This window comes from Aythya ferina, assembly GCF_964211825.1.
Source record: "Aythya ferina genome assembly, chromosome: 5".
In the NCBI taxonomy this organism is placed as follows: domain Eukaryota; kingdom Metazoa; phylum Chordata; class Aves; order Anseriformes; family Anatidae; genus Aythya; species Aythya ferina.
This window is the reverse complement of record NC_140301.1, coordinates 6,575,418-6,601,641: the sequence shown is the minus strand read 5'-3', so window position 1 is coordinate 6,601,641 and position 26,224 is coordinate 6,575,418. Positions and strand designations below refer to the sequence as shown.

Here is a 26,224-nt window from a genome sequence, read left to right as displayed (position 1 = left end):
AAAATATACACGGAATAGCGCCCGTTTGACGTGCTGACACGCAGCGCCTGGTTCCTGCCGTGATACCCAGGAACAGGTGCACTGCTGAGGAGGGTGAGGATGTGACTTGTGCAGTCCCTCGCTGCACTGCTTGGGTAGCACCATCCTTTCCTGTGCCCCTGTTTGCAGCAGTCTGCACTCCCACCTCCACCAAGGCCAAGCTGGGCTGATGCTGCACGCTGCGCTCCCTTTGTGTCCTCTTTGGGACTTCTCTTCCAAGGAGCGCTGAATTTTCTGAATTTCTTTCTCCTGCCCGATGTGCGAGCGCTCGTCTGTGATGTACAAGCGAGCCCTTCTTCTGTAACGATCTCAGCACTTCTCCCATATCACCAGTTGCAGAGAGAAGCAGATAGAGGAGCGGAGCTGTTGGTGCTTGCTCAGAGCAGACGCTCTTTTTTTTTTTTTCCCCCCCCCCCGAGAGCTTTTGTAGCACTTCAGATGTCCTCGGTTTCTTGGTAGGGGTTTTGGAAACTGGGTTGATCCATAAATGTGAGGAGGAGGATGAAAACAGTTGAGTCAATTCACAGCTGGAATCCCTGTTTCCTTGTGTAAGCATTGAAGTATTTCTGGTGTAACTTTTTGCTCATGGTGATTCAGACTTTTGAATTACATATAATATATGGAAAAAGTTGTTGCATGTGAAATGCTTTTATGGCAATTAGTTTCCAAGAACCAGTGTTCAAAAGAGTTCAATGGGTTCGTCCCCACTGAGTTCAGCAGTGCTGTTCCCAATTACTATAACCGAAGGGCTGGCCATGAATTTTCATTTAGATTGGGCTGCAAATGTTTGCAAAATTGGACTAGCAATAGTAATTATTGGGCAGATAATGAATTAATAAATTAGAGCAACGCTTAGAAACATAGAAACATTAGTTGCTCTTACGCAGCTACTTGGTTCCCATACATAAAACGTGAAAGTTTCTTGCTCCCCAGAAATGATGAGACTCAAGTTCATGCTAAGGTTCTGTGGAACAAGTAGAAAATTATGGGAGTTTAGGGGCTTGCTCATATGCCCATAAGTGCTTTATATTTGCAGAGGTGTTTATAAAAAAACCAAAAAACAACAACAACTCACTTTGGTGTAAATGTGGCACTTGCAGTTTTTAACCTTTTGTGTATTTGTCCAGTTTGCTATTTTCAAACACCATTGGTTTTAGCCCCAAATATTGCTGCGTAAAGCTAGAAGCCTTCAAACACCCCATTACATTTTTTCTGTTACAGAATTTCTAGATCAAAAAGGGCTCCACGTATTCCAAATGAACTCTGAACACGTTCTGAAAGGAGTATCTTTTCAGGGCTGTCTGTCGTCGTTAGTAACGTGGTGCAGCTCCTCGCCTCCTGTTTGTGTGAGAGGCAGTCCCTCGGGAATACCCAGCTAGGAAGCAGTGATTGCAATTGGCAGTTGCTGTTTGCTCATGAAAACTCTGGGTGGTCTTCAGTTCCTATTGTGCCAGGCAGGGTTTGAGAGCGTGACAATAGTGCGCTACAAGCAGCGCTGGCTGCATCGTGGCTGAAGTAAAAGCTACTCACGAGGATTTCTAGTATTTCTAGTCTGGTTTTCTGACCATTTTCCTTTAATCCAAACAGATTTCTTCCATAAAATGTATCTCTGTTTCAGACTGAGATTCCTACAAGGCATTGAAAAAGGCTGAGTAATGTATAAATACCCCCAAAAGTTTTGCCTCGAAGCTCTGTCCTGTTTCATCTTGCTTTATAACATTCAGAAGAGCTGTAGCTGACACGAAGCTCAGGTGATGCTTAGGTGCTGGCGGTGGCAAATAGTAAGATCATACAAAGGTGCTTTGCACCACCAGAACATGAGGGATGCAGTCCCGATGCCAAGCATAGTAAAATCAGAACAGGCAGTGTTACGCTATTTCTTCTCTGCTAGCAGCTCTAGTCAACAACACCGTCGTGGTCAGGATCGGAGTGTGAAGATAGGTGTTGTGCTGACACGTAGGGTGCTTGGGCAGCACAGCCATAGACGTCGGTTTTACCCAGGAGTTCAACTTTGTGTCGTGTTCTGCCCTGAGGAAGAAGCAGGATAAAGGATGAAGAAGATGAAGGATAGTTTTAAAGCTAGCACCTCTGGCTAGTTAAGCTGAGGCACGTGGTATGGTCACGTTGCTTTAGAGTCAAAGAAACTTTCCGTGTACTAATGCCTAGATCCTTGTCTGTGCTCAAAGCAGGACATAAGCTGAAGCCAAATGTTTCAGAAGATATTTCTTCGCATAAGAACAAAACAATAACAAAAAGGCATCATCAACAACAACAACAACACAACCTTCTGTAGAGCTGAACAGATGAGCAATCTCTGTGGGGAAAAAAAAGAGGGCATGAAAAAATAGCTGGGAGATTTCACATCAGTACTCTGCCAGTGCTTTTCAGTTTATGTGGAAACTTGGACTGAAGATTTTTGTGTTCTGGCTGGCTCTGCTCCATGTTGTTATTGCTCTCGCTTTTGTTAATACCAATTTAAAACACACACATTTCACGTTGAACTGAGAAATTATATGCATGTGTCTGCCTTCACAACTAATGGTACGTTTTCTTTGTTTCTTATATTTCAGTGACACTTTCTGCTGCCACTCCTGCGTACTTTCGAGGGTTCACATTGATTGCTCTCAAGGAAGGAAAAGAAGGTGACAAAGAAGAAGACCATGCAGGAACTTTTCAGGTGAGAGATCTTTCCCTGACCTGTACTGCTAGGAGTCTGTCTTACTGTATGCTGGGCTCATAGGGAGCTATTATTTGCACAAGAGAATGCAGAATATGCTTAAGTAAGCACAAATATTGGTGGATGCTGACATGAGAACAGAATAACGTATTTTATATTCTATGCAATCTCTTCAAGAGGTCAAGACTTTTATACCTTGACTTCAACTCGCCTTCCTACACTTTTCAAGTTAAGCACGTGCATAAAATATTTGAACTAGAGCCTGAAATTGTTATCCAAAGGGAGCATGAAATATATTTTATTTGTTTTGCTTTTTGTGTTTCTTTGCCTAGCTATTTCTGTTCTTTCAGATGTAGATTACCCTTCTGCGAAGTGTGCTTGCCACAGCTGTAATGATTGTTTTATCAGTCATAACTTAGGTTCTGCTGTTTTATGATGCTTAGTAGTACTTTACTTAACGAACACATTCAGTGGGATGAAATGTTGTTTAGCATTATCAAAGGATTGGAACCCAGGGCGGTGATTCACAAAATAGTATTTCTGACTATTTCAATTCAAATTGCATGAAAAAAAATCTGGAAATTGAGAATACACAACATATTTATGAAAATGGATAGAAATTGTGTAGATTTGTTGTTGTCCAAGATTCTCGGATGAGGTATTGTTTGCTGTTTGTTTCCAAATCTAGCAACGTTGTACATGGTGCTGATTATAGTTTACAGGATGGTTAATAATACTGATAGTAATTTCAATAACAATTTATATGTAAAATATGTTATTTGCCACTAAGAAGCACCTCTGCGTGTTCAAGAGAAATACTCAAAGGTTTTACTTTGGTGAGCTACAGGGGGACAGAAATCAGCGTAATGCTAGCATCTCTTCCTAAAGGTCTTCTGTGTCTTGTTTATAGCAAATATGCTGTGCAAACTCAATACCTATTTGAGTATTTGTTTTCCTATCTAGTTTGTCTAGAGGCCTCTTTCTAGTTTTCATATGCTTTCTAAGAAAACCTGGAACAAATGATAATGTATCTGATATTGGAATAATTCTACCTTCCTTAAAACTAAATGTTTTCCTAATATTATATAAATCTGTTTAATATGAACAGTTTTTTTTTTTGTTTTTTTTTTTTTTTTTTTAAAGTAAACCAGCGTTAAAGCCTCAGCTGATGCTAAGAAGTAGAAATGGTGTGCTTCATCAGTTTTAGAAAGAAACTTGTCACCAATAATTTCTCTGTTTCAGTTGTTAATGTCTCTGTAGCATGGCTAATGGGAAAGACTTGGCCGGAGTTTTTCCTGTATGGCCAGATGTACGTCTAACTCATAATAAAGTGAGAAACTCACTAAGCTTTCCTGAAACACAGAGGAATTTTCAAGTCAGCGGAGAGTGGGAGGCAAATGGAAATTCTAAATAGATCAAAACATAAAAAGCCTAATGGATCTCAGTGGAGGAAAGGTTGTTTAATTAGCTTTATTATACAGATTGCAATCTGAAATTGGTATTCTAATTGGCAGAGGAGAGTTTCAAATTTTATGTGCAACTAAATTTGTATGTCTGTGGGGCGGGCAGTACTCACTGTACTGGTCCGACATTAGCGCAATTAACTGAAGCTCATTTAGATAGTGCCTGCCAGTCCTGCCTGCGTTCATGCAGGTTGAAGAATTTTGTTTAAATGTCCAATGAATGCTTACAGCGATAAATACTGATGTCTCTTGGATCATGGTTAGGTGCTTGTTACTGGAAGAGGAATAGGCAAGCCTAGTGCAGAAGTTTGCGCTGTTTGCTTTGTAACACGAAGATCCTAACGGTGTCTAAACAGTTTTACAGAATATGACGTGTAGCATCACTTGCATGCCATTTGCAGTTCTGTATTTCCAGTGCTCAGATGGAGAACATGTTACTCAATGGATTAGCTAATGGAACAGAACTTGCTGAAAACCGCTAAATAGTGGCAAAAGTCTGGATGCAAGTTCTGGGCTACTGGAATAAAGCTCTGCCTCCACAAAGAAACGTATTTACTGTTCAAATAATAATCACAACAGAGCAAGGAACATAAAACGCACCGCATGAAGCAAAGTGCTTCATTTATAGCAGCAAGACTTTGTAGCGTAGCCAGGATTGAAGGAACCCGAGGCCGACAAACCTAAGACTTTTTTTTTCCTTCCCTGCCCTCAGAGAACATAACCCACCGTATTTTCCAGTCTGCATGCTACTTTCCAATCACAAAACGTGGCTTGCCCAGACGTTTTTGGGCAAAACCTGCACGGGCACTGTGCTCAGGCGAAGGTGCCGTGGGGCTGTGCCTTTGGGTTTGCACAGAGCCATTGAGCGTTGACCTGATTGTTGCGCCTAATGCTTCAAAACAACGTAGAGGAGCATGTGCTAGAGCAGCAGGGTGGTAAATAAGCACTGCCTTCTCAGCGACTGATACAGCCGTGGTATGGAAAAACGTGGTGTTTGGGGTCATGGCCGTGCTGCAGCAGGTTTTGCTGCGAGCCCCCTTGGACGGGATGAACGTGTAGTGACCGGCTGCCGTGAGTTTGCCCGGCAGGGGCTGTGCTCTGCCTTTTACAACCTCCTCATGGCTCGTTGACTTCTGTCTGACTGCAAGTCAGCAGGTACGGTCAGTCTTCATTAATCATTAAGCTGCAGGGTCTTGATCCTATAAATAGCAAAGCTGTTAAAATTCTTGGTTGAACAGGTATTTTCTCCTGTATTTTATTTTTTATTTTTTGGTTACCTTTGTACTTTTCACAGAGTAGAGACCTTGACAGGAGTGTAGTTTGGACTCCACCATTCTAAATCTGTTTTTCACTGAGAAAACTGAGATTTTTTAGGTCTGACATTACCATTTCTTTATTAATGAGGCCAAACTTCTTTTTCTTTGTCCTTGTAGCACACCCAGGGCACAACTTGGGTTTAAAAACAAAAAAAATCACGTTGTTTCCCACAAACATACATTAAGTAGCTAAACTAAATATAGCTGGGGAGTTAAATATGCCAAATTCAGTCACAGAAATATGGGGATGTAATAATATGGCTTTTACTTACGCCAGTGATAATTGTGAAGTTGGGGGTGCAGTGCAGCACTCTGAGAGCTTCGACTATTGCGTCCCATTGGTCTCTTTACACAAACCTTCCCAACTGCTGTCGTGCAGAATGCTGATCCGTCTGTTTTGTAATGTTTAGCAACAGTCTGCAAATCGTTTGAAGGCAATTTAAAAGCAAATTATACTCGGGGGCAACAATCAAGAACTGATAGACTATAGAGCAGTGTCTATACAGGCCATTTTAATCAGCGTGATTATGCAATGTAATAGATTTAGTTTAGTAAATAATGTATAATAATAGAAGTTTAGTGCTGAACCTTGTCTGATTCATTTTCATCTCTGAGGAAGAATAAATGCTCCAAGGAAAGTCTTGGGGGTTGTGATGTTTTCTGAATCTTTTCTTAAGAAGTGTTCAACAGCAACAAAACATTCAAAATCTCTCCAAGTGGTGTGTTTAAACCCTTCAACATATCGTGTTTTATGGAAATTTCAAGGAAAACTTGAGCGTTGTGCAAATGTGATGTGTTTTTCTGACGTATGGTGATAAACAGACTCAACGGCTCACAATTAGACATTTCTCTGTCTTGTTTGAGCATAATCAGCCATTAGGCTCTTGTGTGATGTCCACTGTTTTTGTGATATCTTACTTCTGAATGTAGTAGCGTTCATCACAGTAGCATCCCTGAAACTATCCCTTTGCTCAGCTGATAAGAAAATAAGTGGGTTTCACTTTCTGTGCTCTAGAATGAATGTAAGAACATACCGAGAAGCAATGTAAGAACATACATAGGCACAACAGGAGCAAGAGTGAAGGTTTCATTAAAAACAGGACACACACAAAAGCTGGGGGTGTGTGCTAAAGCAGAAAACATGTAAGGAAAGTTGGAGCAGTAGTAGATAAGTAAGGTAAGTGGTCTTTATCCTAAGTCCTCCTTCTCTAGGTTTACCCTGAACTGCCCCAAACATTTGTCTTTGTTCCTTTGTTTGCTGAACGGTGATCATTTCTTTTGATGCTGTTCAGCTGACTAAAGTGCTTACCGAAGCTTTTAGATTAAAAGGTATTTTTACAAGCTCTCAGAAAAGCAGATCCTCAGTTGCTGTGTTCTAGCATTTTACAGGAATCTTGTGCCTTTTTAAGCAGGAGATGCTGCGTTTTGAAAGCAGGGTAAAAAGGCTTCTAGCACTGTGTCGTGATTTACTAGTTCACGTATTTATATTCAAAATTAGTTTATATTTAAAAAACACTGCAATTAATTATGAAGCTTTTTATTATTAATATTAAGCTACACGTGCCATCTTGATGTTGCACTCAACTGTATATTTTTTTAACCTTATATCCCACATTGAACATATCAGGCAATGAGTAAATGGCTTATTCTGAGATGTATGAAATGATGTTGCTTTGCTCAAAACTCTGCTAGCCGTTTCACTTTCCCAGCATCTTATCGCTGGAACAGTCAACCGTCTTACTGCTCGTAAGCATATGGAAGTAATGATTTTTCACTCTGATTTGATGTGAAACGTTCAATCATCTGGTGGTTTGCAAATCATGTGGGATTAATTTTCAGTTTATACTAAAACCATATCGTTTAAGTTTCGTGGTGAAGGTTCCTCACACCAGTGAATGACAGTGTGTTGTCCCTATCTAATTAAAACTTCAAACTTGAAGAATTGTTCAGGATTTTCATGAAGGAGGGTTCAGACATCGGGATATGTAATCCTGGAGTGACAGGTGAGGTTGGGGGGGAGGGGGGTAAGAAAAGGATGGACACTATTTATTTCCTTATGCCTTTAAACCCAGTAATTATGTGGCCACCACATGTATAACTAGTTCGTGTTTATCAGAAAGAGAAGGACACAAAGCTGCGTGCATTGGCTTCAAAGAGAGACAGCTGCTGTAACACCCCCGTACAAAGGGCGGGGGTTGGGGGTGCAGTTGCATCCAAGCCCCTAAATGAAAATTCTCTTTCTGAAGTTTTGATCAGCAGTTCTGCCATCAGCAGGAGATAAATCAATGCGAAACAGCTGTATACAGTCATTAAATGCACGATCCAATGCTATTACAGGAATGTGTTAAAGATGAAAGAGTCAGAATGTGCCAGGTATATGATTTGGAGCCTGAGAAAGGAGAGATGAATTTTGAAAAATTAAATGTTATATTTATGTCTCCTGGTCTTTTCAATTTGCCACAGTATTCCTGATTTTCTGCTAAAATCCAATCTTTCCTTGCAGTTATTGCACAAGAATCATTGTGCACATTATTCTAGACCAAAAAAAAAAAAAAAATTAAAAAATGTAAAATAAGCCTTAGCTCCTGTTTTGTGTAGGATGGAATTGGTTGTCCTTGATGGAAACTTTCACACATTTTCTAGAGCTCCCTGACTCTCATATCATGATACTTTTTTTTTTTTTTTTTTTTTTTTTAAAGCTTATATTTAATCCTTGAGTATCTGTCACAGCAAGTTCCAGTGATTAGAAAATGTGAATGAACCCTTTGAATGCGATTACATATAAAAAGGACTGGTACACTGGAAGAACTGTAACCTGAACCACTTACTGGCAAGGTTTTGGTTAAAAATTGCTGTGTCTTGCTTCAGACAATAAAAGATTATCATATAAAAGAAGAGTGGTGAGCATCAGGCACTTGCAGAAGAACAGCTCTGCGATAGTAATTACATGTACTTATTTACAAACATTTTATTTGTTGATATTTCAAGTTGTGCTTTCAAAAAAACAAACCACAACTACCTGCTCCCCTGGGGTGGGGAGAGGTGAACAAGAAATAAACAAACAAAAAACCAGAAAACATGCCTCTTGAGATACATTAGCTAAAACTGCAGGATTCAAGGCTTATCAGAGTCAGGTTGTCTCAAGTGTAACTTTTCCCCTGCCTTGCAGCCTGCCAGTGCGTGCTGTCTACCTCTGCAGTGCCAGCCTGTGTCATGGTAAGGTATTAGAGCTGCCTATTTAAATCTCCCGTGGAAAAGAATATCTACTAGATTATTCTCTGCCTTGGATTAGCAAGACTTTCTGGTCCCAGGAGGCTCCTGAAGAGACTCATTAGATAATTGTTTCCTGGAATTTGGCGTTGGTGCCTAACAAATCAGCTCCTGCCTATGTGGGAAGATGTGAAGGGAGGAAATGACACTGGAAGCACTGTCCTTGTCTGCCTCGGAGACTCCAGACTGCTTGTCACATGCATGAGCACCGGGAGTCCCTTTCTTAGCCTCTTGGGACCATTTAATGCTTTACAGGAGTCCTCTGTACAGATCTTGCTTCCAGACCCACAGCCAGTTTTGCATTTGCAATTATGTAATTCAGAGCCCAAGTCTGATGCGTGCAGATCCCACCAGCTCTCTTCTGTCCATGAGCAGAAGCTGTGTGTTCTTCCCCCCCAGGCAGTGCTGAAGAGGACACATCCATCCCAGTGACTCTAAAGGAAGGTGTTTTAAATACCCCTTTCCTCCAGCCCAGGTAACCTACCGAAGGCATCGTTGCTCCAGTGTCAGATAGATGAGTCACCGTCTGAAGAAAGAAATTTTAGCAAAGACATTTAACCCAGTGGCAATAGCCAGATGCTTTGCAGTTAGCACAGGCTAAATGGGCTATAACTGTGTATCTGGGCTCTGTTTTCATTGAAACTTCAGTTCAGCATCTTTTTCCTTACTCCTCCTTTTGCCATCAGGCTTTCCTTCCTAGATTTCCCTTTTTGTCTCATTGTTTGCCAGCTTCGTCTAAGGCTCTCAGCAATTATTTTGATTCTTTGTGGCTCTGCTGAGCTAGATCACCACTGTTATCTCCTTAGCTCTTATTATTTCTCTTTAATGCTCCGTGACTTACCCCTGTTGCAGTTATTTGCTGTTCTGCAGCATCAGAAAACCTTCGGTGTGTCAGTTCCAATCAGCAGGACCTTGGAGCAAGTGTCTGTTCTTTGCACTTCCACTTTGCATCAGGTTACAGAGCTTTTATCAGCTATTCCCTCATCATCCGGACTTCTTCAGCTATTGCTGCCTGCAATGCTAGTTATGGTAAGTTATGGATCTGGACAGTCACGCTACCTGCAGACTGATACAGGGTTTTTAAAAGGAATGGACGTTGTGGGGAAACGTGCTCATTTTGATGCTTCTCTTCAGATAAGTACTGCCAGCTGCCAGACTACGACGAGTAGAGTGCAGAAGTGCAAAATTATAGAAGGACTTGAAAGCCTTCTCTCATATTGTGCTTTCTTTTCCCTTCAAGTGTTTGCAGGGGGAAAGTAGGAGGGGTGGAGGTGATGGTAGAGACTGAGGCTCAACTTGGCGGTTTCTCCAGGCTGTATGGACATTTCCCCTCTTTTAAGAAAATCCTGCTTTCAGTCCTCTAGAGTTTCCAGAAAGAAAGGAACACGTGCACCAGTAAGAGGTCTCCCAGTTAAATTTAAGTGGTGCTTTGTTTGTGTTCTTTAATTAATGGTCTTGAGTGCCTTAAGAGAGTTTCTGGTGGTTTAGGATTGGAAATAGCTCTTACAAATTTAGGAATCTGTCTGTCTCACTCATTCATGAATGTCTGTTACAGAGAAAATCTTTTAGCTGCACTTCAGACCATATTAGAGATCTTCAGTTCCCTGGGCTCCGTGGTCATGAGGCAAGTCAGCTCTCATCACAACTCACTGCTGAATTCACTGCTACCAGCTGGAACCTGCTGTTTGCTGTGCCATTTGTCTTGAGATCTCTTTCTGAATTCAGCAGGCAATTTTGCATTACCACAGTGACCATGTATTTAGCTTTCATTATTCCCCACTGCATGTGTGCCCTTCTTAGACCTAGATTGCGGTCTGCCCTGACACTCAGCCTCCTTTGCAACTGTTCCCTCTCTGCGGATGGTAGGAACCTCTGGGTGTTTGCTAAGGGATACTGTTTCAGCTTCCATTGCTGTCCTGAATAGGTGTAATTGATTATTCTCTCTGCTGTGATAGCTCTTTCTCATGACCTAACAACCCAGGATCATTACTCATCTGATCAGTGTATTTACTCTACGTCAGAGCGGTGTGTGTAGACTATGGCCTGAATTCCTCTCCGTGTACCGCAGGACATAAAAGCCAGGTGATGATGAACAATATTGCTGTTTTGTCTTACAGTGACAGTGATGCAAGATTTCTTCAGGGAAATTAACGTATTTTGATTCTGGTGCATTCAACATGTTTGCTTTTCAGTACTTTATCCTAATACACATTTATAACTGCTTGTAGTCTTTTCACTTCATGCAGTCCTGAATGGAAATCCACAATGATGTCCTCAGAATAGGCAAAGGCTTGTAAAACTGAAAAATCTACCTTTTCATTTTAAACATATCAGATGTTTTGCTTCAATGATAGCCTTTACTCAAGAGACTTTGCAGACATATTTCTGATTAAAATACCTGTTTTTTTTTTTTTTTTTTTTTTTTTTTTTCAGTTTATTTTCCTTAAAAGCTTTAAGAGAAGACCAGAATGTAGCTCTAAGACATCTCCTTTCCCTGACCAGACTGAGACTATTTGGGGTCCATGACCAAAAATCTATATAACGTTGCTTTTTCTCCCAGATCTACTCTTGCAAGACTTTGGGAGTTTGTCTCTTTCCAGCACAGTGCTGGATTGCTTCAGTGTAACGTGGCCTTGTTCCTCCCTGGTTTCTGAAGTCTGGGATTTTAAGGATATCCCTAACTGAAAGTACTGATAAAGAAGAGCCTCTTCGGACAAACGGACTGAGATCTCTCATTAGGATTTCTCCTGGTCTGTCACCCCACATTCTGGTTCCCTCCAATTGTTTGACATCCCCTTAAACTCTGCTGATGATCACCTAAAAAATATTTCCTTCTGTTAATGTTAAGTCCTGTAAGAGAAGTTCTCAGTGTTCATCTAGGACCTAACTATGATTTTGGAAAGGTTTCTTGAGGCACTGCCCCGTGAGCCATCCTACTGGTGCCGTTTGTTCAGTCCTGTCTGTTCTCTGGTGCCCTTTCTGTTTCCCACATGCACTGATCCCAGCGAGCCCCCTGCATCTTGTTCTGCATGGATTACCTGGCTGCTGTCATCACTGCTCTAAGAGTCGTGCTTTTATTGCTGGCTTCTCATCTGCTCACTTGCTCTCTGTCAGAATTGCCCTGATCCTACGCAAGACTCTCCTCTTACCCAGCAGACAAAGCTAGGAGATCTGGCTTTTACTCCAAGCAGGAGGTAAGGTGATCTCTGCCTCCCCTGGTCCTAGACTCGCTCCTTTAGTTTTGGGCCATTTCTTAAAATGCGGGGAGTTTTTCCCTTCTGTGTTGGCAGAACTTGCTCCTCCTCCCCTCAACCTCTTAGCTTTTTTTTTTGTTTTATTTTTTTTTTTGGCTGTACAAGTGAAAGATCAGGGAACAGGCATTTTTAGATACGGTCTCACTACTGAGACCAATCCTGAAATGATGCGCCACTTGCCATTAAGGTTGTGCCCGAAATGACTCCTGACTTCTCCTCCAAGCGTTTCTGGAGGGAGCTGTTGCTGGGAGTCACCCCCAGTGTAAATATACCTACCAGCAGTCACTGACAGGGGACAGGACAGTTTCTTGTAAGTAATTACACTCCCCACAGCTGGGTAGTATTTTATTTTCTCACTCTTTGTCTTCAGCTACCCCCCTCCCTCCCCATTCCGTTGCCCTTTGCAGTTACTGAGAGAAACTGCAAATGGCATCTTCCACTTGTCTTTTCTGATGGCTCTGTAAGGGGCAGGCTGTGAATGTACGCTACAAGGGCAGCACAAGCAGAGTTTTCTGACCTAGGCACTTTTGATTTCAGTTTGTACAGACAAGTGAATACCTACAGGGGCAAGACATTTCAAGACACCATTATTGCTGGTAACCCGTTGGACTTTCTGTACAAGATTTTTTAAATTAATTTTTCCAAATAACTATTTGCTGGACAGTATTCTGTATTTTGTCTGGGTAGTTACTTTTGATTATTAAAACAGCAGTGTATTAAAAACTAATTTTCCTATGAAAATAAATCAAGAGTAGCAAGAAATTCCTGATCCAGTTTCATAAAAGCCAGCGTTTGGCTCTCGAGAACGCTTTTCATAGCGCTCAGTAATTAGAAAGGGAAATTCCCTGCTGGTATAGAGCTACCATTTTGTTCCCCATTCCCTGCATTGTCACTGTGGGTAGGATTATTATGCAATCTCTGGCAAACTCATCCTAGCAGACTGCTTACTAATTTGTAGGCTGTAGGTGTAAATTGAAAAGCCTTCATCCTGCTTCTGTTTACTTCACAGATTGAACTGGGCTCCAATTATTCTCATCTGTGTGAATTGAGGCACTGTTGTTGCTCTTGCCTCTTTTTTTTGTCCTTGTGGGTGGGCATAGCTCTTTTAGACCTTCATTTCTTTTCAAAAGAAACATTTAAAAGAATGGGTACATAAGAAGCAGTTTTAGTACTTACTGTTCTATAACTTTAAAGATTTTATATATATATATATAAAGATTATATATATATATATATATATTGCTACAGTCACTAGCATAGTACAGGTTCCTTAGGGCGTTGCTGGTGTTTGTTCATGATTTGTCAGGCACACATCAGGGTTTTGTTCTCTTGAAACTTATTAAATCTTTATTTTTTTTTATTTTTTTCATTTTTTCCCCAATTGCATGAGTAAAGCTGTCCTGCTTGCATAGCAGGCTTAATAATACCTGATGTTGTTTGGTTTAAGTCTGTTTGTCTCAAACCTATTTTAGCTAACCTACTGTTTTTTTTTAAAGAGGAGAAGAACAGAAGGGGAGAGAGGGTACGTAAAGTAGCAAACAAATACTGAAACTGGATAAATACTTTATCCTGTGACCTGTTTTGAGCAGTAGTTCACTTTCTTATGAAAATTAGCTACCTGTTTTATATTATTAATAGACAAATGCTTTCTGGAAGCTTCAGGGCGGTATTTTAAATGGTTGCTAAGGCAGCAGATTGCCTCTTATAGGTGGTCCTTTTGCTTTGGCCTCTGTACATGATATTGTGGGAACCCTAGATATAGGAATATAGCCAGAATCTGAAGTTAGTAAATTACCCCCCCCCCACGCTAATCCTACCTGTTAAGAAAGTCTGCCCACACGTTGTGATAAATCCTAGTACTATTAAGATAATCATAAATGTTTTTTGAATCATAAATGTCTGTTTGTTGTACATGCAGGACCAGTGTATTTTTTTTTTTGGCTAGGCACAATTTCTTGGCTTTCTATGAGATTCTTTCAGTAACCTAGTTTTCTCATCGTCAAAGGTTATCCAAAGTACAAACATAAATTAGAATTCAGTTATGATATATTTAGACGGTGGGATTATATAATAGCCTCACTTTCAAATATTGTGTGTTCCAAACGCTAATTTGGAACGTTTTTCTTAGAGGTTGAGTAGGATTTTTCTTAAGGATGAAAAATACCTATAAACTACCTCCTCAAAATTATATGTATATCTACCTGTTTTTTTCTTTTAGCTCATTTTATGCTCACTAATCAGCTCATCCGATTGCACTAGTTGCAAAATGTATGAAACCAACATAACAAACAGCCAGCTCTGCATGTGGTGCAGATGTTATGCAACTGCCAGCTTCCACAGAAAGAGCAGTGCACATAGCCACATCTTCTTCGGTTTCTAAACCCATTTGCCTTTTGTTGCCAAGTACGAAAGAGATTTGACATAATTTCTGGAGAATAACAAACCTGATATAACCATTGTGGAAGCTGTTTCTGGAGCACCAACAGTTCTGTTTGTATTTTTACATCCATACACATGATGTACAAAAAACTGCTTATGCCTGAGCCAAATAATCCAGAATAATGTAAATGTGGGAAGGACCTGGGCAAGGATAAAAATATGGAAAACATACAAAGTCAGGATAAAATGCTGAAGTCGCTGCTGTTAAGGTGCTTGACTGTTGATGAAACCTCTTATGAATTTAGAGAAATCATTACTACGTTTATATTCTGATTAAATTTACTGCATCTGGTCCTAAAAATTTCCTGTTGTCAGTGCTACCAGATTTGCATGAACCTTTATGGACGTAATATAGCTTTCAAATGTGCTTTGATATGGCCTTTCTGCTGAAGATTTTGAAGTTTTTGTGTAAACTACATTCCATAAAAAAAAAAAAAAAATAGAATGTGGAGTTATCAAAACCAGTTTACAGAAAAATAAACTGTCAAGCAACTTAATCAAGATCACAAATCATACTTCAGCTGTGATTAAACTTCAGGAGTTCTGCTCCTTACGCACAGTGTTTGCCGCTTGAATCAAAAATGTTTAAATAGTCTTCTTTCTTCATGCGTATAAATACTGTCCATGCATAAAATAACAAATGTTTGTGAAACATGTAACATTTCTGCCATGAGTGTGAAATATAACACGGGGATTTTAAAAGAAGAGCACAGAATAATACTGTCTGTTTGGTGGGGTCCCTAAAAGCAGTTCTGGTAATGGCAGCCATTGTGCTGGTATGTAACCTGAAAGATAAAGTTTTACTACAATATTTAAATGACAAAAAACCCTCCAAATACTCTTAGCACTTTGGGCTTGATCACTTAAGCCAATAAATGGGTCTGGATCCATGCTGCACTATAGTTCTTCCTTGTTGCCAGTGCAGAATCTGAAGTGGTAGCATTAATATGTATTCTGGATTAGTGAAGTGGATGGTATAATGCCTACTGAGCTCTGTGTAATACAGAAGTATTGTGCATTTAAAAAAATAAAACAATCCCAGAAGTAATAATCTCCTTATCTATTAAACATGGTTCCTGACCTCTCATTTTAATACTTCTCTAATTACATGGTTCATATTCTGGAGATAAGGCATCACTTTTAAAGTGTCCATATCTCCTGAAAATTAATTTTTACTTCATATGTGGCCATCGGAAGTTGTTTTCCCTCCTTTTGAGACAACATTTTTTATATCTTGTTTTTAAAGTCTTTTTACAGTGGCATGCTTCAGAGGATTGTTTTCTGAAACACTTTTACAAAATTTGCATGATTAGTGTGTATAAAGATGTAAAAGAAATTTATTGAGAATAATTCAAAATAACATTGAAACTCATGCCGGTGTGGTTGATCTTAAACACTGAGATAGATTTCTTCTATCACCAAAATTCAGCCTTAGAAACGAAAAAGACTTTTCAAGATCTAGGAAGCACTTGCTGGGCCATATTTAGTTTCTGCAGTGCAAATCTGTGTTATTGCTGGTGCTTCCATGCTGCTCGTGTTCTGCCGATGTTTGCATAGGTAGGTTAGACCGTTTGTGTCACTTCTGTTGATTCTGGCTGCATCCTGTTCTCAGATTAAAAAGAACAGATTCAAAACAAACAAACATCCAAAACTTTCACAGCTATCTGCTGGAGGTTCTCACTTAACCTAGGAGGAAGCGTCAGCTGTTTATAACCCTGCATACCAACACTTCCTCACTTGTTAGAGAAGGCAGTATTGTCTGGATTCACTCTATTTGGTGCTGTACTTAATTTTCCATTATATTTCTTGCTTGCAGGACACCTTCCCTAACCTGTTTAAAGTCCTGTAACTGAAAGAAGCTTTCCTTCAGGTAGTGTTCTCAACCTTGAGCAGATGAAGTGTCATAAACAAAGACAAGGAAGTGTAAAGGAACCTCATCCCATAAACTGCACAAAATTGCTGTCTGTAGCCTTGTGGCAGATGCTTTTTGCTGTGTGTGTTCCATATGATGAGATCTGTATGCAATTTTGTCTGCCACTAAGAAAGAGTTAAAGTATGTATAAAACAAACAAAAAAAGGTAGTTTGAGCCTTATTTTGCAAATTTGGAACTTCTAATTCCATAGCTGTAAACGTTGGTTCTGTTTGCTTTCCAATCTCTTAATTGCATGCCATCATTTTTGTGTTAAAGTCTCCAGGACGTGCGGCAGGACCTGAGCTTGTGTCACCCCTTAGCTAAAAGCTGTCATCATTGACATCAGTTAAAACACAGCTAGAAGAAGTGTAGCAGCCGGCTGCTACTTTCCAACTTCAGTTACGGGTAGAACTGCCCACATGAATTAAGCAGGGTGCTGTGGTGGTGGACAGTGCATGTCGTGCATGAGATGAGCACAAAAGCGCCGCGACTCTCCTAGAACCGTGCCTGTCCATTTCCAGACTCTGTACGCTGCCGTTTAAACATCACGTGTAGACATTATTATTATTCTGTGCTCAGTTCCATGAAATTCTCTGAATGTTTACATCTTTGAAAAGTATGACTAAGAGCATGCATAGGTGAAGTTCAGCCATTTGGGACCTCAGTTTTGTTGATCTTTTTAGATGGCTCTTAGAAGCGCAGTAGGAGGGGGCTCATCTCTTTTATTCCACTGCAAATTGATTGTTTGCCAAAAGAAAAAGGAATGCTTTATGGCATAACACCTGCTGCTGCCTTCTTTTGCATCACGACCGTTGCTGTCTCTTTGTATTTCAATGACCAGAGTAGTGGGGGAGAGCTGAGTGCAAAGATCCTGAGATTTTAAGGAATCGTCTCTAATATCCATCCATAGATAAACAGAAGGAGTGTATACTGGGACTGAGCATCAGACCAGCTGTAGCAATATGAGCAATAATATCTCAAGCCTGCTTAAGACAGTTCAGATCATCAGCAGAAAGTATAAGCAATTTTGGTTGCCTTGCAGTTATTTGTTGTTTTCTTCTGTCACTTTTCTTTCTGTATGAAAGGCAGACCCAAACAACACAGAAGAATTATTTATTCTCCACAACTCAGGCTGGTAGCAAAAAGGGCTACACAGAGGGGTCTTTGAATAACACAGAGGAATGGAACTGGTTGAAATGAGAAATGCCCTCTGTCAACAGTTAGCACTGTTGTGCTAACTAATGCAACAATTAAATGACTTGGAAATTTCCAATCAAAAGGTTGCCAGCACTTTATATGTAGATAAAAATGAAGCATGCTATTCCTTGTATTGCATTATTTATAATAGATCATAAAATATTGAAGCAACGCTACCTGAGGTGATGAAAAATCAAAACATGTAATTTCAGGATAGATTGTTACGAATGCATTTGGAATTACACAAATGTTTTACATGATATTGACTAAAACAGCATATTTTCAGAAGAAAAATGTATTTTGACAAAACTGTGTTATGAAACTGGAAACTCTGTGAACTAATATTTTCCTACTTTGTGCTGTTAGTAGTCAGAGGAGTTCCAAAGCCTAAATTTCAGTGAAAGGCCACCAAGTCAACTAGAAACAGCTTATTTTGAAGCATGTCTTTGGAACAATGGAATATCTTTTTAGAAATCTGTCATATTTCACCTGGATTTGCTGTGAAGGAAAACACTGGAAATAGAACCAAAGTAAATACAGTTTTTGTTCATTTAAATCCCGCGTTATAACTTATTCCATTCTACATATTCTTGATGCCATACACGTTTGCCTGTTTCGCAATGATGGAATATCGCTGAGAAGATTGTTGTTGCTAGAGATCTGCAAGTTTAAGTTTTCCTTGCTTATGTGTCAAACTGATTTGGAAATGAATTTTCTAGTTTCTTAATGAATGTCACAAAAAGCTGTTTTTTTTTTCCCCAAAGAAAATGTACTTAACTCCCCCTCAGTCTGCAACTGCATACACTGAATTTCTATTTGCCCTAATGAAATTTCAAATGAAACAGCTTCACAGTTTTGATATACATATTCAAGAGAATTAAATTCCTTTGAGACTGAGATATTTTTTTTCTGAAGCTTTTGTGCTCTGTCATTTGCATGTACGGTATGATGGGAGTGCACATTTTTAATTGGAAAGTCTATTTACAGCCATGAAGTTGACACACGTAAAGAAAGCTTGTATTTCAAAACAACACGCCGAGACATCAGGAGGCGCAGACTTAATCTAATGTTTGTATATATGGGGTTGCTCTGAAATCCGCCTGCAGCTTTAGGTCTTGTGTGGCAGTGCCATAAATCCTGGATCTTTATTTTACAGTCGGCGTAGCAGTGTCACGGCAAGAGATGCGTGCAGGTGGTGGCCCACCTTCTCCCTTGGGACCCTCCTGTCCTTTCTGCCTTGGAGCAGGGCTCTCTGCACAGGACCTGGTTTCAGGCATGCCCGCCTCACCTTCGTCCTGCAGTGATGCCATTCTTTGGGAATTGGCTGTCCCCTGCACCATTTTTCTTGGAAATGCACTGACGACGCACAAACTCTTTTCAGAAGCAGATCAATCAAAATCACTGTCTTTAATAATTCCCTTAAAAAATGGTGTGCTCGAAATATTTGACAAGATTCATGGTCCAGACGCTAATACAGAAGTACAGCTAAGCAAACGTGCTATTCAATGCATTTTGGGATGCTAAATGGCATCAGGGTGTCTGCAGGGCTGTGCAGAGCCCCTGTACAGATGTGTGAGTGGGGAAGTTTTCTTTTAGATCCTAATGCAACACCAACCTTGGAGCTGTTTACCCTGTGCAAGTATTTTGTAGCATTTTAACATTACATACACAGCAACACCTGCGTAAGAAAATGCTGCTTTTTTCCTCTAATCTTGCTAAATGTGCTGAACTTCTTCAGCCTTTTGGTTAGGACGAAATCTTTTCACCGAGGCATACTTCTGATTGTCACGCCAGGTTTCGTGAGTAGGAGATATGTTGAACAAACCTCATCTTCATCATTTTACCCTGCCTGGAATTAATATAAAAGCAAGAAACCACAATATTATTATTTTTTGTGGAACTTAAAGGGCTGTCAGTTCTTATAGTGTTACTCTGTGCACAAAGTACAATTTGATACAGTTCAGTTTCTGTTGTTGCAGGTTTGTTTTGTTTTTTTTTTTTTTCAGTATTTCAATTTACAAAGCTATGAAGGATTTTATTATATCTTTCCTAAGATTCTGTATTCATTTTTTTTTCAGAATCCATTTCCACATATTTATTTCCCTTGAGAAGATTTTAAAACTCTCCAGCAGCCACCTTGTACCATGATGAAATATATTGTTATAGTCAAGGGAACACAGAACTTTAAAAATTCCACTAAATTACTTTTCTTTTTCATAATACTTTTGCCATTGTTTTGCACCCTTTCTGAGCATCCTGTGTCAGAGAGCATTCAGGCAGAGTGTCAAAACGCTGCTTTTATACAAATTCAGTTTTAATATTTGGCGTTGGGAGGTTTTCGTTCGGGCACAGCGCTTAACCCGTGCGGACTGCAGGCAGAGTTTAATGAGAGCCTACCAACTACTTGCAAAGAAACCAAAAGCCTGCCCACAGGGCTCCCCTTCTCGCCAAGGTACGGCTTCAGTGCTGCCTGGCTGCAGCCTGTCTTTCTGAAGCAGATCCTCTCCTGCCAGAAGGGAGAAGGCAGAGCTTTCTGGCTTCCTTGAAACTCTCAGCAAGCGCGTTTCGCTTACCAGAAGGGTGCTCCAGGTGATGTGAAATTAGGCTTTATAGAAAAACCTGCACACAGAGAAATAGTTCATGAATAGCCTGTGTGATCTGCGGTGCCTTTTAAGCGAGGAGAGAATCTGAGGATCTGCACGCTAATAGTTCAGTGGCATTTCAAAAGGAAAAGGAGCCATAGCCTGGACTGTTAGCTCTTGGCTGTGCCTGGTGTGCCAGCACGCACTCGTACGCGCACAAAGAACCGGTGACTTTGTAATTGCTCACAACTCTTGTCAGTGCTGTCACCAACCATGCCCTGCACCCCTTCTCTATGAGCAGTATTCCTGAGCTGATGCCAGTAACTGTGCAAAAGGTTCGTCAGCTCTTCCAAGGAGGTAAAAGCCTTCTTAAATTTATCTGTATAAAGCCTGTAGTTCCAGATCAACAGTATTTCTGCTCGAAATGCGGTTTTAGCAATGGATTAACTCTCTCTGAAGTAGATAATGTTCTGTACACAGCCCTCTGAAGGCTGAGGGAATTTGTGTGGAATACGCTTGGACTAGGTTGGGATGTATATTTTGGCACTGAGAAATTCACGAAGACCATGTGTGCCAGACCTGCTGATGCTTCAAAGCTCCGGCATCAAGCAGGACAATAATGCTATTAAAAATATGTATTTTTCTGTAATCCTTAAATCCCTTCTTAACTTAAATGAGGAGCTCCAAGTGAGGTAGCTATTCTTGGCAGCGTCTTCTTAATGCTGAGTGGTGTAATACTTTCTAAAATGAAGGATAAATGAAATGCCTGAACAGAGTAAGTAACTGAGAAATGCTGATCCAGGAAAACATGCAGACTTTACTCTGTATTTCAAATGACTTTCATCAGTTCCGATGTACCTAGCAGCAGAAGAGGCATTACCTTTGTACTTTACTCCCCAGTATTGTATCATATTGTAGGAGAGTGTCATCTCTACAATACCATTATTGACTATACTGGAAAGGAAGCCCCATCTAGGTTTAAGCACACGTTGCAGTCGGTGATGGTTAGAAAAGGTTCCTTTGCCTGACAATTAATGCTCTGACGAATGCAAAACAGAGTGGCTGGGGAAGAAGGAAGGCTGTTATCATCGCTCTGCAGGAAGAACTGAGACACAGAGGTGGCTGCAGTAGGAGAGCTACGTATGTGGTTTGGCTAGCCACTGGATAATTTCTTCCTTACCTGGTGTTTTATGTGTCTCCTTGCATTTACCATTCCTTTTCCTTTGATCAGCTGGTCTTGCAACTGGGTTCTTATCTGAGATGTTGTGCTGAAGGAAAAGGCTAGTTCCTGAGTAACAGTCGCAAATTAAATTGGCAGGGAACCTGGAGTTCTTGCCACATAAATGTAAATGAGAAGTGCCTGTGTGAGCAGAAGATAAGGAACGTCCATGTCTTCTGTGCAAATATTTCTCTGGCGCTCCCATTGCTTGTGTACAGCTCATTACTGTGCTAAAGATACTGTTATTATACAGTTGTGGCAGTGGTACATAAATGATAATCTTATCAAAGGATTCCTCGTGTAATTCGTTTCAAAGGGAAGGGTTACACCCTCAGCAGCATCACTGAATACCAACGTTACCAAAGTGCAGGAATTGGTAGGTGGCGATACCCAGCACGTGTGCTTGCTTCCTGTTACGTGAAATTCAGATTTCCTTGTCTGTTTTTACTTAAGCTTTCCAGAAGTGAGGACGTGAACGGTGGATTTAGGACTGGATCACGTTTTCTCTCTCTTGTTACGAACAATAGGATTTCAGGTTTTCAGTTGTTTGCATTTCTCATCCATTTGAGAGCTTAAAGCTTATTTTGATGGTGAATGAAGTTCTGGGCTGCTGAATTCTAAACATGTTGTTGACTGGGCTTGAATGGTGCTTATTAACAAAACATCTATTAGTTCCAGTGAAGGCACATCCTTTCAACTATTTGTAAATGGTATATTAGTTCAAAGAATTTCATGTATTGACAGAAGAAAAAACACGTGGGCTCAGGCAGGTAAAGACAGTTGCTGCAGAAATAGGGGAAAATCCTAATACTGGTGCAAACAGGTTCCTACAGTTTCAACAAATTATTAAGAATTTGCTGACAAGATACTCCGTGTTGGATTTGGCAAAATGCTAGTGCTGATTTTTAGCTAAATTTACAAATACAGCAGGAAAACGTGCTCCCAGCAATCATATAGCCCTTCAGCTTTTCACAAGCATATCCATAAAACATAACTCTAATTCAAGCTGGATTCAGTCCTACGAGGTACTGAGCACTCTGATCAGTGACCTTCAGTGCATGCTTAGCATAAGATCTGAAGTTAAGTGTACATTTATGAATCTTTGTTTTATGCTCAGACAGGAAGAATCTGAATGAATTCTTTACCAAATGGATTTAGAAAATGTAGGGGAAACATATAATTTGTAATGTATACTTAGAGTTTTTTTTTCTTTTCTTTCCTTTTTTTTTTTTTCTTCTTTAAAATGTGTATGTGCTTCTCCATGCATGAGTGGCCCACTGAGCCAACCAGAGATTAATCTTTTATTCACAGAAAGTTTCTTATGATTTTTTGGTGCTGGCAGAAGCAACACCATATATATATAAGCAGCAGTAACATGGGCAAAGTGCTCGTGCTGGCTTAAATGTAATCTCCTGACAGAGACGTGAGAAGACTATCGATGAGCCCTAGTTCAAGACACCATACAAGGTCAAGTCTGGGGGGAAAGCTCAGTCTGTCTTGTGCCTTTTCAGCTAAGGATGTTTGTTTGTGGGGGTTGGAAACAAATGTGGGAGGAATTTTGATACGGTTTTTAATTGAACGTTTTTAAGTTATCACTGTTAGAACTGACGTGGATCTCAATCCTGGGCTGGCAAACCAGTGCTAGAGGGGACTTTCAGTTTTTGGGGGAAACATTTCAATCTTGTGTCACCAGAATAAAAATGCCAGTATACTGACCCTTTTAATGCAATGTATCAATTTTCACAATTGTTTGACTGGGGGGAATTTTTTCACCCAAGGCATGGTTTCTAGTCAGAGGAAGAGGTCTGTCAGAAGTGACAGAAGACTTTGAATCTGGGTGGAGGGACAAATGTTTTGAGTCGTCTAGAACATGGATTCCACCAGGGTGTTTTGCAGCCCCAAGGAGTGCTCCTACATGCAGGAACAGTCAGCTTCAGGGTTGGTTTCTCAGTCTTTTCCTCTTTGCTTTGTAGAAAGAGTAAAATACTTCCCTGCTGTCCGAGTGAGAAGACTGGCTTCACAACTTGGAGAGAGAGTCCTTGAAATGGAGCAGTGATTTGAAAACACATCAGTGCTTTCATCACCTGACTGTAGAGGCAGTTCTTCCCTCGGTTCAGTGAGAACATATGTGAGGTAGAACGGATCAGAGAAGAGAGTGGCTGAAAGTTACTCTTTTTTTTGGCAAAGTTCACGCTTTTAGTGAGCAGCTAGATTCAGGATGGACATGGGAATCTGCATCTTGCATTTCAGAAGTGGGGTCTTAAATGTTGGTCCCAGAGCATGCTCAACTATAATGCCTTTCAGCTTTTGCAAGATAAGGATGTGAATAAGGTTTTCCTTCTTAGACCAGTGTGCATGACAATCAGAATCCAAATATATTTTGCAAAACAAGGTCCTTATTCCTAGCAGTACTTAAATTTCAATTTTAAAAGTAATTAAGTAATTACAATTTTAAAAGTAATTATCCCTTAGTATGCTGTCAGAGCATCCTCAGCTGTAAAAGATGTCATTCTCAAACTGCAGCTCTGCCAGACTTGGTTTTGTTCTGCCTGCTGGGTTCTGTGGGCATCAATGCAACAATCTTTGGCTGAAGTGGGCTGTTCATTTTACCAAAGTGAGACAAAAGGGTGGTACATGGGGCAATCCCTAGCTTCCCTGGATTCACCTGACTTGAATTCCTAGTTGACTCTCTAAAGTACTTTTCCATCTAATTTGAGCTATCGATATGGCACAACATAGGCTGAATATCTGACATCTCATATTTAATCTCCTGAAGAACTTCTGTTTATGACGTCTGAGGCCAATTTGAGGCGTGACAAGCTGTTAAGGATAATAATAGGTGCGTTTTTAAAGAGCATTGCACATACTGTTTTGGAAAAGGAGCTCAGTGTCTGCATCTCCACTAGCAATTGGGAAACAGACCACACTGAAGCGATTTGAGAGAGGTTGCTCAGCAGTGAGGCTCACATTTGTGAGTTCCAACTGAGTGCTTTATCCACATTGCTATATTTTATCTCACTTTATTTTATGAGGCTGTGAAAAACTTTTCTTCCTTTGCACAACTTCCAAATGTCTTTTATGTGTCTAGAAAATCAGATTAAAATAGGTTCTTATATATGAAGTGGCTAATCGTGTTATATATGACTAGACAAAATGGCAGGAAATATTCTCAGGGAAGAGCAAGAGGTTGTTTTTTAGAAATGTGTGAATATTATAAGCTTAAATGAATGGTCCTAACTGTAGTGACTGCAAAAGAAATGTGCAAAATCCTAAAACTTGTACTACTTTAGGATTGTTTTATAAAAATCCATGATGGTTTGCGAGGTTGACTTTTTATAAAACATCACTTTCAGCAAACAACACTTCTCCCAAGGTGAAAGCAGCTGAGACACCACATATCAAATGTTAACTTTTCCCTGCCAAAACTACTTACCAGTTTGAAACAGTGGTTATTTTTTGCCAAGTGACTAATATTCATACGGAAATAGTTTGACAGTAACACTGAATATGAAAGAATCCCTCTGTGAAAGCATTACCCAGCAAATGCTCCATTTATCTTCGTTGAATTTATTGTGGTTAGTCTTTTCTGAAACAGGTATGTTAGCACTGTAATCATGCAGTTTTGGCTTGGTCTTGGCTCAGGTGATGGGACTGCAGCTAGAGGACTGCTCTGATTAATGCTGACTGTTCCTGTGGGGCCTCTGCCAGCAAGGGATTGCCACGGCACAGCCTTGCTCGGCATCCCTGTCATCCCTGCTGGTTGTTACTCTGTCTCAGGGCTGCGGTAGGATGGTTCTGCGTCTTAATCCTCAGAACAGAATTGCAAAAGTAGTATTTCTTCATTGCCATTTGACCGAGTGTTCATAAAATCAATCCTTTCCCATGTGCTCATTTCATGCTTCCAAATGCAAGCTGTATTTAGTCCACAAACAAACCCTGATTGCATTGAAAAGCAAGTTCAGTTTTTTAGCTACTACCTGAATGTAACAGAAACAAACACAAAACAAACAAACAAACAAAAACCAACACAAAAGTTAGTGTGCTGATCTGTTCAGTACAGCCTCTGACCTCAGTAAATTTACTCTAGATTTAGGTCCTCACTAAATTATATGTTGGGATGAGCCAAAAATTTCTTCGAAACTAAAATTTTCAGTCTTGGTCAAGATTGTGACATTATTTAAATGTTGTAAAATGAGCTGTGTAGACTGAACGTGAACTGAAGCATGAAGCCTTCAACCATTTGCCATGCGGGGCATAGAGCAACTTGCAACTTCTGTGCAAAATGTCACAAGAAGTCCCCTTCCAGTTTACTTGTGCTGATTTGTGCACTCTGTCGCTTACACCAGGGCGTTCTCTTGGGCAGTAGTCAACTGGTGCTCTTCAAACCGTGCCAAGGTGAAAAAAACAAGTTAAATCTTTAGAGTAATTTCCTGTTTCTGATGAGGATGGTTGGATAGGGTTGGCTGCATTAAGAAACCAGAATTTTTGAAGGGATTTCATATGGTAATACTGTTCAAAAAGATTTTGCTCTTTCCTTGCTGGATCCTTGTGGTTACTAAGAGCTTTTCATACATGAAATGAGAGGAATTTTCTTAGTCAAAAGAGCTACTTTTTGAAAAAACCTATAGATGGAACAAAATGAGATTTATAGCTATGAGAATAATGACAGCTTTCCATGCCTAATAGAGTTTCTCTGTTAGAGATTATAAAAGTAATATGTTATCTGGAAAAAGCTGTATTATCTGTCAAAAATGCTAGTAATGTAGTCTGATAAAGGAGCTTCAAACAGTTCAGCCAACCATTTTCATATAAATGTTAATATTACAGCCAAGGATAAAAATTCATAGGAAACAAA

At 40.1% G+C, this 26,224-nt stretch overlaps 1 protein-coding gene across 8 annotated transcripts in view; it reads left to right on the top strand.

Annotated features, from left to right (window-relative positions):
• The window catches only part of SPON1 (spondin 1), a 398,866-nt gene that overhangs the window by 222,162 nt on the left and 150,480 nt on the right, over nucleotides 1-26,224 (top strand). For all 8 annotated transcript variants that reach the window (XM_084521957.1, XM_084521961.1, XM_084521956.1 and 5 more), the window contains one exon: nucleotides 2,610-2,716. In XM_084521957.1, coding sequence (XP_084378083.1) covers nucleotides 2,610-2,716 — 107 coding nt within the window. The remainder of the gene's footprint in view (nucleotides 1-2,609; nucleotides 2,717-26,224) is intronic.